Source organism: Zootoca vivipara, chromosome Z, assembly GCF_963506605.1.
Source record: "Zootoca vivipara chromosome Z, rZooViv1.1, whole genome shotgun sequence".
Classification (NCBI taxonomy): Eukaryota; Metazoa; Chordata; class Lepidosauria; order Squamata; family Lacertidae; genus Zootoca; species Zootoca vivipara.
Genome location: NC_083294.1, coordinates 30,101,139 through 30,114,631, shown reverse-complemented (window position 1 = coordinate 30,114,631; position 13,493 = coordinate 30,101,139). Strand labels below are relative to the sequence as shown.

The 13,493-nt window shown below is 45.5% G+C and overlaps 1 protein-coding gene across 1 annotated transcript; it reads right to left on the bottom strand.

Moving 5' to 3' along the window:
- Positions 1–2,592: 2,592 nt before the first annotated feature.
- On the bottom strand, positions 2,593–12,206 carry BRCC3 (BRCA1/BRCA2-containing complex subunit 3). Its single transcript, XM_035113307.2, has 8 exons — positions 11,763–12,206; positions 10,626–10,745; positions 10,236–10,323; positions 8,874–8,962; positions 7,111–7,166; positions 6,052–6,183; positions 4,086–4,129; positions 2,593–3,524 (listed from the first exon to the last, which is right to left on the bottom strand). Exons 1-8 carry the CDS (start codon positions 11,865–11,867, stop codon positions 3,346–3,348), a joined length of 813 nt encoding a protein of 270 aa, XP_034969198.1. The 5' UTR covers positions 11,868–12,206; the 3' UTR covers positions 2,593–3,345.
- Between the last annotated feature and the right edge of the window lie 1,287 nt (positions 12,207–13,493).

The following is a 13,493-nucleotide window of genomic DNA, read 5'->3' as shown; positions in this document are numbered from 1 at the left end:
AAACCGAGGTACCACTTGTATACTGAAAATCACAATCCTATTTAAAATCTGTTTGTACTGCACAATGCTAAAAAGGAGGGTTTCCAAATATGTGGCCAACACCTGCAGGATCAGTCCTACCATTAGGCAAAAGGAGGCAGCCACTTCAAGCAGCAAATGCTGTGCGGGGGAAGAAGCAAAATAGCCACCCCAGCCATTCCCTTCTTGGAAGGCAGCCCTGTAGGTATACTATCCAGCCTGTTTTTCCCTCCTAAAGCAGCATGTTGCCTCAGGTGTACCTTTATTGTTTGCACCTCCTCCTATCAATGCTGTATTGCCTTGTTGTACTAAAGGGATGTTGCAACTTACAACAGAGTCTCAAAATCCCACCCACCCCCATTCTCAACACCTGAAGTTTATGCTCCTGAGACAGCTTTGGACAGAGTGCTTTCTGCACTCTCTCCACATCCTGCAGCTGAGATGCAAACCTGGGAATAGGCTATTCTGCCCATTGACAAAAACCACACTGACTTAGTGCCTTCCAAGGGCTCTGGACCATCAAATTACATCATCTGCTGTGGTCCTCCCAATCTACCATGTGAAGGTGCATCCAGCATCACTTTTTGCAGGGCTTTAACATCATCCACAGGCCTCATACTAAGCGCAAGTGCCTTTGAAATATCCTGTATTTTATTTGATAAGCCTCTAATTTATTCCCTTAAATGCTTAATTGCATTTAAGTTAAACCTTGTGTCAATTGCTTCGGAATATCATTAGGAGAGCCCTCTAAAATTATGCCCATCATTTTCTGGGTCATTAGCAGACCGCCCCACAAAAATTAGGCCATTAACTGTCTGGGATTCCCAAACACCAAAAGGTGCTTTTAATCCTTTGTTCTTTGGCCCTGTGGTCCTTGATTGCATAACACACCCGATCCCACAGTTAGAAGACTTTCATGTTTTCAGACAGACATTTTTGCTCAGTATGTTGACAACTCGAGTGTGGGCTCCTGGGCTAACCCATCATCTTAAAGCAGGGATGCCACCACCCCATTTATCAAGTTGTTGATCCGTAAAAATGATCATTAGCTGAAGTTTCTCCAATCCCTGAAGAAGTTTCTTGACATCAAGACTGGGGGAAGAAACAGCTTTGCTGTGCCAAGCATAGACTTTGAAGACCAATTGCTGTGCCAAGGATAAACTCAGTTTTAGCACATGTTGGAACTGGGGGGAAAAGGGAGAGGGAAGCAGCAGCCCCTTCCAGGCCTGCATGCACTTCGGATGTTTCTAGATGATCACAGTGAGGATTAAAGGACAGCATTAGCAACGTTGTCAGAGACGCTGTTGTAAGAAACTGCAGCCACAGCTGTCCTTTCAAGACACTTCCCATCAGCTCTTCAAACCCCTGGCTCTTATCTTCAAGAAGCAGGTGGCCACAGATAAAAGTTAAAGTGATCACTTTAAGCTCTGATTCTGAAGGACTTTAAAGTTTAGTGCTCATAGGCAGAAACAGGTTAAAGACCAAACTAGAGGTGAGAATGTGATTGCAGAATGATGTCACACCACTCTTCAGATTATGGCATGAGGTGAAAAATCTGATAGGAAATAATTATGTGTGCCTACAACCAAGAACCAGATTCAATGGACCACATTCTCTTAGATTGGCCTTTACATAGCAAGCCTCACCAACTGATGCTGGGTAAAATGTTGGACCTCCAGCCCATAACTCCGAGAAGAAGCCAAATAAGGTTTCTATTGGCAGATCGGGACAAAGATACGACTGCTCTAGTAGCTTCCTTTTTAGCCACAATTTTACCCAAAATGGTTCCCAATGAACCATCCCTTCAGGAAATTGACTGGGTGTGGCAGAATATCTAAGGGCACATGACCACAGTGTGACCACCCTATAACCCAGGGGTTGGCAAGGTTTACCTTGCCTGGGCTGGTTCACTCCAGCGGAGATCCCTTTATGAGCCGGATTGCACCCGCATGTGAGCGTGTGCGCCCGCAATTTCTGGCACCTACATCTGCGCAGATGGGATTTCTGGCATGCTCAGACGCTGGAAATCCTGCCTGCGCAGACACCGGAAGTCTCGATTTCTGGCACCACGGAAGCGAGTCCCCACACTGCGCTGGTTTAGTGCAGCATGTGGGGACTCGCCGAGCGGGCAGCTCAGTTCAGGGGCAGCTCGTGGGCCAGTTAAACGACCCCCATGGGCTGCTTGTGGCCCATGGGCCTTAGGTTGCCGACCCCTGCTATAACCTTTGACAGCTTCACCCTTGTCCTTTTAATTATGCCTGTGTTTTGAAACGTTTTATATTGTGATGCCAATAAAGGTATTTGATTTGAAACAACAGAGACAAACACACTTGCAGATTCCCCTCATTTTCTCTCCAAGTTCAAATGTTTGAAAGTTCTTCCCTTTTAAAAAATCAACATTAGCTCAGCTGTGCCCTAGGGGCCATGTGGTGATAGAACAGAAGGTAAAGCCTTCCAAGATTATCTTTTCCAGCAATTTTTTTGAAATGCTTATGAAAAAAAGTCACTGTGAAGAGATGGCCAGAAACATTATAACACTAGAGATGGCCAGAAACATTATAACACTGTGCACTATTGTATCATCTACTTATTTATTTATATCCCACATTCCACCCCCAACAGGAATTTAAGGCAGCATACAGATAAAATAAGAACAGCGAAAAACAGGGGGGGAAAACTGATGTCTCACTATTAACTAGACAATAACCTTATGACTTTTTGATAAATCTTCTTTGGGTGAGACTGTGAGAACCACTTCATCAGCATAAAGAATTATCTTAGTATCTAAAGAGCCATATTATATCCCATTGATGTGTACATTTTCTCTTACTGCTATAGCCAAAGCTTCAATCACAATGGCAAAGAGCACGGGGAATAAAGGACATTCTTGACTAGCTCCTCTAGATAGATTGCATGTTTCTGACATTCCTCCATTTCCCATTCTGTACTGGAGCTCCAAAAGTTAAGTCCAACCGATGAGTTCTGCACCCATACTGAAATATTCTAACTCTTTAAATAATATTGGAATGCCTTTTCTATCTCATGGTATGGGAGAATATCTACTGGAAAGATGAGTACCCAGAATTTTATTTATACTCCTAAAAGTTGTCCCAGCTGAAATACTGTCAAAATGGCAGAGATTGATGGAGCATCTCAAATCGAACCAAAACCCACCTAAGGTAGCTGCCTAAGGTAGCTGTCCACAGTAAACAGCAAATGTTTCTGCTAAACAAATGTTTTGTGTGGTGAGCTTAACCGCTTGACTGAAGCTTCTGTGCTGCATCACGCACAGAATGTACCCAACAAGATAGGAGGGTTGGCTGTTTCTTAGGCCATGAGGTTTTTTTCTTCTTCTCCCTCCAAGGCAGCGAGTTCCTCCAGAAGTTTCTCTTTCTCCTGCTGCAGTTCCTGCACCTTCTCTTTGTTTTTCTTCAAGCGATCCTCCAGCCACTGCATAAGAGGACCACTGATGACAGACATCTGGCTGCAGAGCTTCTTAGTGAACACTGGCGAGGAAAGAAGTAATGCAGTAACTGGTGAGATACAACCCTCTATCTCTACAGAGTGTCAGTGTACCAGTAAGGGTTTCCTTGGCACTCAATTCACTTGAAGGCTGACCTAACAGCCTGATCCTATACGGCATTAGAAATTCCATAGGCCCTTCAAAATTTAACAGCTTAGAGATACCTAACTGTGAAGGCAAGACAGGCACCAAAAGCTCACAGAGCAAAGATAAACCCATTAAAAGAAAGAAGCAAGACTACTGACAAGTTTGCATTAAGATACTCAGGCTAGCATGCTGGCAAAAAAAAAAAGAGAGGCTTGCCTCCCAGGCATGGAAGGGGGTTAGTGAAACTGGGAGCGACGTAATAAGGATAATGCACTCCCTTCAGCAAACTGTTCACATCTAAACAGAAGAGGCTTACCTACACATTTCAAACTGTTGGTGTGGAGCAACTATCATTTAATGTCAAGCCTCTGGCAATCAGGGTCCAAAGTCTGATGACTGCAAATGTTTCAAGTACCAAAATGTGTGGCACCTGTACTTTTGACCTGGAAATCCTTACCTGCACCATTGTGGATCTTGGTTATGGGATCCAGATGAGTAAGGCTAAATGGAGGAAGAGAGTACACTGGTGTCAAGTCAGCACTCCCACAAAGCACAAAAGTCAGTATGTTTTCTATCAGGCTTCACAAAACAACTTCCTCCAAAAATAAATGAAGACTACAATCCAGGTAGTTCTTCCCTCCCGGTCAGTTCATGCCAATGTCCACTTCCTGGACCACAGGAGGTTCCTTGGCTACTGACAAGGGTCACCACATGGTCCACATTGGATTTTGAAATGCTCTCTGCTGGATCAGACCCTCTAGTCCCAGTAGCTTGATTCCCACAGTAGTCAAGCAGATGCTTCTGCAAAACCAACATTTTCATGATTTACTTAATTCAAACCCTCTTTCTTCTACCCCAGCAGACTGCCAGGCGAGGGACAAATTACTCCTGCAGATGATTATAATGATGATGATTAATTGAAATTATATACCACCCTATACCCAGAGGTCTCAGGGTGGTTCCCAGAAAAGCAAAATATTAAACCACAATATATATAATCAAAATAAGAACAGCAACCCAATAACCCCCCTTCAAAAAAAACCCACATTTTAAAAGGGAATAGGGTGTCAATCAAATCAATGAAAAGCCTGGCTAAAAAGTAACATTTAGCCTGGCACCTAAAGATGTATAATGAAGGCGCCAGGTGAACTTCCCTAGGGAGAGCATTCCACAAACGGGGAGCCACTGCAGAGAAGGCCTGTTCTTGTGTTGCCACCCTCTGGACCTCGAGGAGGCACACAAAGAAGGGCCTCAGAAGATGATCTTAGGGTCCAGGTAGAGCAGGCATCCCCACTCAGCCCTCCAGCTGTTTTGGGACTACAATTCCCACCATCCTTGACCACTGGTCCTGTTAGTCAGGGATGACGGGAGTTGTAGTCCCAAAACAGCTGGAGGGCCAAGTTTGGGGCAGTCCTTAAGGTACTGTGGTCCTGAGCCGTTTAAGGGTTTATAGGTTAAAACCAGCAATTTTGAATTAGACCCAGAAACTAATTGGTAGCCAGTGCAGTCGGACCAGGATCGGTGTAATGCACTCAAACCATCTTGCTCTGGTGAACAACCTGGCTGCTGAATTCTGTACTAGCTGAAGTTTTAGAACTGTCTTCAGAGGCAGCCCTACATATAACGCATTGCAGTAATCTAACCTTGAGGATACCAGAGCATAGACAACAGTAGTTAGGCTATCCCTGTCCAGATAGGGACGTAGGTGGGCCACCAGCAGAAGCTGATGGAAGGCATTCTGGGTCACTGAGGCCACCTGAGCCACAAGCAACAGCAAAAGATCTAGGAGTACCCCCAAACTATAAACCTGCTCCTTCAGAGGAAGTGTAATCTCCCACACTGAAGGTTCGAAGGGGCTGAAAAGCATTCCCCAAGCAACACCCTCTGGGAATGATCATCCAAGTAGGACTGGAACCACCGTAAAGCGGTGTCACCCACCCCTAGTTCAGAGAGTCGTCCAGAAGTATACCATGCTCGATGGTATTGAAAGCTTCTGAGAGGTCTTGCCCCCCTTCTCCCGCCATCTGTATCAGCTTTTGGACGCCTTTGGGTCCCCCCTCAATGAAATTAGGCCAAGAGCTGCATGGAACCCTTAGGCTGCAGGCTGCATACCTCTGTCATACAGTGGTACCTCTGTTTACAAACGCTTCTGGTTACGAACTCCGCTAACCTGAAGGTAGCTGCTCCTGGTTGTGAACTTTGCCCGAGGATGCGAACGGAAATCGTGCGCTAGAAGCATGCACACAGCGGGAGACCTCATTAGCAAAAGCGCACCTCAGGATAAGAACGGTTTCAGCTTAAGAATGGACCTCTGGAACGAATTAAGTTTGTAACCAGAGGTACCACTGTACTTGATGGCAAAGGAGAGCAAGTGATAAGGGTATCCAAGTAAAGCAAAGAAGGGAGCCTGGCTCTTACTTTACCTGTGGATTTTCCTGTAAGCATCTTGCTCCTCTTGACACAAGATCCTGGGGAGCTCCATCATTGACTCAAGACACGCTTTCCCCATGGTAGTGTGAGGAATTATATGAACAGGAATTTCAATCCTTTCATACCTACAAGGGGAAGAATATTTGTGTTACTGTTCCATTTTTGGAGACTTGACAGCATAATTCTATGCGTGCTTAGTTGGAAGTCATTTTTATTTATTAATTTGAAGTATTTGTTGGCTGTCTTTTAGGACCAAACCCTCACAAGGGCAGCTTCCACCACACATATTCACAATATAAAATCAATACAAGTTTAAAACCATAAAACTATATTAAAATGCAACAGAAAAAGGATAAGAACTTATAAAAATACAATATTCAGCCCAGTAAGAGAAGTAAACTCTAGAAGAGCACAATATACACAGCACATACACACTGTGTTAAGTGGGGCTTACTCTAGAGAGGTGTGCACACTATATCATCCATAGATGCCAGGTGAAAAACAGGAACTATAAAGATACAAGCAGCTGGGCGCAACAATGGAATGTCTAGGCACACTTTTTTATAACAAGAATACAAAGATGAAAGTGAACGAACTGCAGCTAAAATATTATGTTCATTTTTCACATGGTCTAATCCTTTCCCTGCCCACCCCCCTAATATTCTTAAGCGGGTCTCTTCTCCATTTTTCAGAGAGTAGCTGGAAGTGGGGAAGCAGAAAAAGCTTCTCCTTTCCTTCCACTCTGCAGTTTTAATCTGAAATATTAGGCACAGTACTGTGCCCAGAGCTCAGAAACTGCTCACGCTAATGAAATTCCCTGTCGCAAAATGCACCCAAAACAATGAGAATTTTGAACACTGGGCAGAAACATTAGCAATATTGGAACACTTATTCCCCTTCCCCCAGAATTGCCTAGAGATGAAGAATTGAGAAGTAAAACATAGCAGCACTGCTACAAATAAAAAGTAACCACTGAAGCTGAGGTTCAAAGAAAAGTGAGAAAGGCTGAGTCATTGAGTTTGCCAAACGCTCCTACTTAACAGAGCACTTACTCGGAGCTCTTTTGGGCTTGAATGGACTGGAAGCAGGTGAACAGAATCCGGCCAGTCTGGAATAAACAGCAGATTTATCTGAGTTAAAGAAAGAGATTATCATACAACAGGGTGTTTGATTATCCAAACCCCGAAAGAGCCACACATCTCTATGTAGTGACACCCTATTCAGGTGTTCAGGGAAGAAGGAAATATACACACTGGGTGGGATTCAACCAAGTTATTCCATGTAGCAGAACTTTCCCTTCTTCCCCACGATGCCCCTGTGCTCCCTAAATCTTTTCTGGATGATTGGGAGAAGCCCTATAACAGGTTTAGCACAATGAGCTGGTCTGGGGAGGGGGAGTCTTGTTGCAAGAGTGGACATAGTTGCACTGGCATACATCCCATTTCACACAAAGTTTCATTCCACCCACTGCTCTCCAGCCAGAGATTAAAGCTCACATTCCATTAAATGATAAACAATCCAATGGCACCTTGAAGACTGATTGCTGCAGAAGGAGCCTATTTAGGGAATATACTGCCAAGTGTGACGTTCATTGTCCCAATGAACATACCTGGGTTTTGTTTCTGTTTAATAGTAGTTGTAGGTGCACAATTAGAATTACTGTTGCTTTTGAGCAGGGTGATTAAACCCTCCCACACCCACACATGCAGTTGCAACAAAAACCATGCCCCCTTCCTTGAAGTTGTTGTTTACTATGGAAGATGACTATTGATGTCAATACCAGTGTGGGGTGTGTGTGTGTGTGTGTGTGTGTGTTCTTTTATTTCCTTCTCAGGTCATTCCTGGACAGCTTTGTGCATGTTGTCTTTGCATTTGTGTTCCCCTATTGTAACACCCACTGCTAAATTCTTCCAACATTGTTGGAGGAACATTATTCCTCCAATTACTGTTCACTAAACCACAGCACTAGCAATCCCCCTAATCCAGATTAAGTGGCTCAGAAACGGAACTTCAGACCATGCTTAGGTATTCCAAAGAAGACAGTCTGCCTTTCCCCAATGCACCCTCTTAGTATCTTCCCACATTTTATGCCTGTCCATTTTTAATGGGGCTCAGCAACATCTGCAGACCCAAGTATGGGGAAAGTTAGGGAGCCTGGATTTGCGGGTGTGCACTCTAAAACACAAAGGACCAAGCTGGGACCCTAATTACCTTCTCCAAGCTCATGCACTTGTTTCACTGAATTTATATGTGTGTAATCACTGAAACCAAAGTGACAAATCATAACATTAACAAATGAAAGGGAGAGACCTAGTCTACACCTCAACTCTAATTTTCTGTGCCTCGGGATTAAAACCACTCAGCTCACAAACAATGCTGAAATTGTAACCACAGCCAGAAGCGGCTTAGTCATGCTGGCCACATGACCCAGAAGCTGTACGCCGGCTCCCTCGGCCAATAACGCGAGATGAGCGCCGCAACCCCAGAGTTGGTCACGACTGGACCTAATAGTCAGGGGTCCCTTTACCTTTATGAGTTCACTACTTCAAGTATCTCCAATCCAGGGATCTTCAATGTTTTCAGACCCAAGACCCACTTTTAACCCAAACATGCATTTGGGGACCTATTTCTTAATCTCTAATCATATATTTGCATGGTAGTAATGCTCCTGTTGTGACCTACCTTGAATTAGGCCACAACCCACTAGTGAAGACAAGTGATCTAATCCAGGCTCCAGAAAGAACAGTGCATTCTTTTCAGAAAGGAACAGAGAGCAATACTGGCTACAACACAGGAATGGGTGTCATTTATTTACCTTTGTGTTTTTGTCATCATTGAAACAAGAGAAGATAAGCCCCACGAAGTCTTGGTCCATCATCTGATACATCGCTTGTGTGCAGAGGTCTGCAGGCATACAATTGGCAAAACAAATTACAAATTCTACATTCCCCGGCCTAACAGAACCCACTGGATCAAGCCAGACAAGGAAAGATCACAGATGTCATTTTTTTCAGGAACAGCAGAGAGCACTGGAGAAGAGATTTGTATGACATTTGAAAACAAAAGTTACCATACAATAATGTAAGCCTCTACAGTCAAATCTAAGATAGCCCTGAGAGTCCCTTATTTAATCATCTCCTGCTGCATCTTCTGGCTCTATTTATAGATTTCGATTTTGGGGCTCTTCTTCTCCCTGACTGGGGGGCAAACTGCTTTCTCCCCTTTTGCACAAACTGCACTTTCCCCTTTTTCTCCCTGCACACTCCTCTGTGAATAAAAACCGTATCTTCTCTTCTCTCAGTCTACCATTCCTCAGGGGCTCTCGCTTCATTATCACTTGGCACACAACAGCAAGCATTAGGTGGCCTTGAGGAGTAAAAGCAGGTAACTCAAACATAACAGTCTCCAAGGTGGACACTGGTAAATCAGGAATAGGTCACACCTAGCTGATATGGTTTGTAGGCCAAGCTAAAAATGCAACTTTGCTAAAAGCTAACTGTTGCCATAGATAGGATGTATGCAGATAGGAGCATGTTTTTATTAACCAATGAAATTGTACAAATGTACTGATCACGCTTCAAGCAGCCAATGCATAACATCTTGTGTTCAAGTACTGTAAAACTTTGTAGGGAAACCATATAAATACGAGCCTGATGCCTTTAGATTTTATTTTATTTTTTGGTGGGGGGACACACACACGAATTTTTTAATGCATTTCCTTCTTCCCAAGTCAGGTACAAAAAGGGCCATGGTGTGTGTTTTGCAAACAGAAAGTCTTTGGTTCAATCTTCAGCATCACCATGTTGGTCCCGGGGAGTCACTGCCAGTCAGTGTGGACAAATATTGAGCTAAGTGATCAGTGGTCTGACTTGGCATAAGACGGCTTCCTATGTTTCTATAATGGAACAAAAGAAGTGCAATCACCCCCAAAAGCCTATTGTAATCAGCAAAGATTCTTTGCCAGAAGCATTCAGCTCATACAGGTCCTGCTTGGTGGGAAAATGAAGGCTCCACCTGTCACAAGATCTTATCTTTGCATTATATTCTCTCTCTCTGTCTCTCTCATATACACACATACAAAATCTTTCAGGTATCTCACCCCCTTAAAAAGTGGTCCACCTCAAGTCAGCATATATTGGATGATGGACACATGTCTTACCCAGAAGAAAACTCTTACCTACGTGTGATGGCCAAACTGTTATGTGGGGATGAGAATGATACCAGCCGACAACTCTTGTAGGCTGCCCTGTTAACTTAGCCAATCTGTGTGTTAGTTAAGGTTTCTCCAAAAATTAAAAATAACTCCCAACTGCAAACCTAGTCATGCAATTAAAAATACACATGTTCTTACATTTGCCAATCTCAAACACGCGCACATACTATTATTATGAAATGCTCTTTCAGAACAGCAAAGGAAAGAAGCAGAGAACTATGGGCAGGACATTTCCCTTCTAGGCCATCACTTGCAAAGTGATTTAAGTCACTTTCCCAAAATCTCATGCCCTTTGAGGACTACCTGCCTTGAAAATACTCAAGTGATTACCCCATAATTTCTGTCAAAGGATATCTCTGCTTCTGTTGAAGCAGCTGAGAGCTGCTCTGGAGAAATCTCCACACGATCTTTTCTCTTATCTGACCGGTGTAGAATGATCACGGAGTGTATATGAACTATTCGGTTAGCACCAACCTGTGGATAAATGAAGAAAGACATATGAAACACAACATTGCACGTGCTTACTTGGGCATGCATCCCACTGTATTAAATGGAGCTCACTCCAGGTAGATGTGCATACAATGGCAGCAGCAACACATTAAGATTGTGATTCCAGGATATGCTTACCCTCACTGAAAAACCCTTCTTCATTTTTACATCTCGCACACATGCAAGATCATTTAAGCAGATATTAATTTATGAAAACTTGCTTTCAAACTGAGCAGACTCTGGGGTTGCGGTGCTCATCTCGCGTTATTGGCCGAGGGAGCCGGCGTATAGCTTCCAGGTCATGTGGCCAGCATGACAAAGCCGCTTCTGGCGAACCAGAGCAGCACATGGAAATGCCGTTTACCTTCCCGCTGTAGCGGTTCCTATTTATCTACTTGCACTTTGATGTGCTTTTGAACTGTCACAGGGATTCGAACCGCCGACCTTCTGATCAGCAAGCCCTAGGCTCAGTGGTTTAACCCACAGCGCCACCTGGGTCCTGAATATGGGTAGGCGTGTCTAAATAACAATGCTTTAGGAGACATGGAAAAGAGTACAGCAGTGGCGCCTGCTTAATCTCAATATGCAAGGAGTTCCAAAGTGCAGGAGCTGCCACACTACAGGGTTGCGATTTTACGAATGTGGAAGGGGTGTTTCATACCACCTGCAGCAGTGTTTTCTGTATGTTTTTAATGTAGATAAATTGATCTTAATTCTATTAATGCTTCATTATTATTATTTTTTAAAGATCCTCCTACGTTTTCAGCTCTTCTAATTTTTTTCTGCGAGCCGCCCTGAAGAGAAGAAGTGATAAACATTATGACCAACCGTCACTGTGCAAGTCAGTGGGGCCTACTCCCCCACTGAGATGTGAGGGTTATGGCTGCGGCCTGTAACGGATCCGCCCAGAAGGTAAGCACCCTGCACCCAGCGGGACTTCCAAGCCATCCCCTGGTCCCTCCCCGGCAGGATTCCCCGGCAGCAGCAGGACGCACTCCTTACCTCGCCAATGCAGAGGCCCATGACCTCCTCTTGCTCAGTGCTCAGCGCGTGGACCATGCAGACGAGGAAGGCGTCGGCCTCCAGGTGCGCCGCCTGCAACGCCATCGCCGCCCGCTTCGCTCTTCTTCGCCGCTCCTTGTCTCCCCTCTTAGAGGGGAGGCCGGGGATCACTCAGCCGGTAGCAGCACATGAGATTCTTTTTGTTTCTCACGGCTGTGGGTCCAAGACCAACGTTAGGCGTTGCAGGGGGGGTCGGACTAGATGGCACTCAGGGTCCCTTCCAACCTTACGAGTCTGGGGCGAAAGCGGTTAGGAAAGCAGTTCTGCGGTCCTGAGCATCGCTTCCGGCTAGGCCTCTGCTGAGAGGGAGGTAGTGTTTCCTGGACAACGCCGACTTCCTGTCCATTCGCAAAAGTGTCCGGCTAGCCCCGCGCAAGGAGCGTTCTTTGGTTCCGCTGGCGTCGCTGGCCCAGGTCGGTTCCGCCCGAAGGGGGGCGTCGGCGTCGGGCAGAGCTGCGCGCCTGAGGGGCTGAGGGGCTGAAGCGGGAGGGAGAGGGAGACCCGCCGAGTGCAGGGCGGAGAAGCTCCACTTTGGAGGCCAGGTAGCGCCCGGCTACTCCTCGAGCGGGACGGGGCAGTCTCGCCAGGGAGGCGGAGTGGGGTGCTAGATCTTTCTGCGTGCAAATCAGGGCAGTTGCCTCACCGCTAGAGTGAGGAAACTGTTGTCATGGAGACTCCCCCGGGATAGTGGAGGTGGGTGGAAAAGAGAAAGAGGAGGGGGGAAAACTTTGGGTGAGCTGGGATTAGGAAAGTGGCTAAGCTCCCTTTGCTGGCAGAAATTCAACAGGCGTAGCTCCGCTGCACTAGGTAAAGCTGGACCTGTAGAGCTTCTGCCTGTCTCGTACTGATGTTGCTCAGAGCTGCTTTCAGTGTGGGAGGGGGGAGAAGAAGGTGATGAACGTAGGAAGCAACTGACTGGCAACCTAGAAGGTGCAGACGAATATGTTCTCTTCTCAGCTGCTACACCTGCTAGATCAACCAGGCTACTTTCCTGTGGGTGGTTTTTTTTGGGGGGGGGCAGGCGAAAACTCGAGAGGTGTAGCTTCCAGGATAGTGCTGCAGTGACAAGTGAAGATTTGTCTGTTGGATTTCTGTCTGCTAAGGTGCAAAAGCTCTGCCGGTGGAAATCCAAGTGGGATATTACAAAGGGGCCCTTTCCCCAGAAGACCTCACTCTTGACATTGCATTGGGAATATGTCACTGATTTCTGTTGTTACTTGCGCATCTGGCCCTGAGTCCATCTGGCCTGAGTCCAGGAAGCTTAAACTCAACAAAGATACGCAAGTTCTTCTTCCTGGTCTTATACTGCTTAGAAAGAGGCCTTTCTAGTTGGGAGTTTCTTTGTTCCAGAAACTGCCTACTGTCTCCGTTACATTGAAACTCCTCAAAATCAGGAGCAAGGATGGGGGAGGGGAAGAAGTTTCTTCATTTTGCACATTTAAGTTGACCATGATTTTAGCAACTTGTAGGAAAGAGTAGTGAAAGGCAAGGCTTTCGTTCTTCATCTTGTACCTTTCATTAAGCAGTTGTTTTGATATGATTTGCAATAATCAACTGCTTTGTGGAAACTACAGTCTCCTTTGGTTGCTGATTTTCTGTGTAAAGGTAAAGGGGCCCCTGACCATCAGGTCCAGTCGTGTCCGACTCTGGGGTTGCGGCGCTCATCTCGCT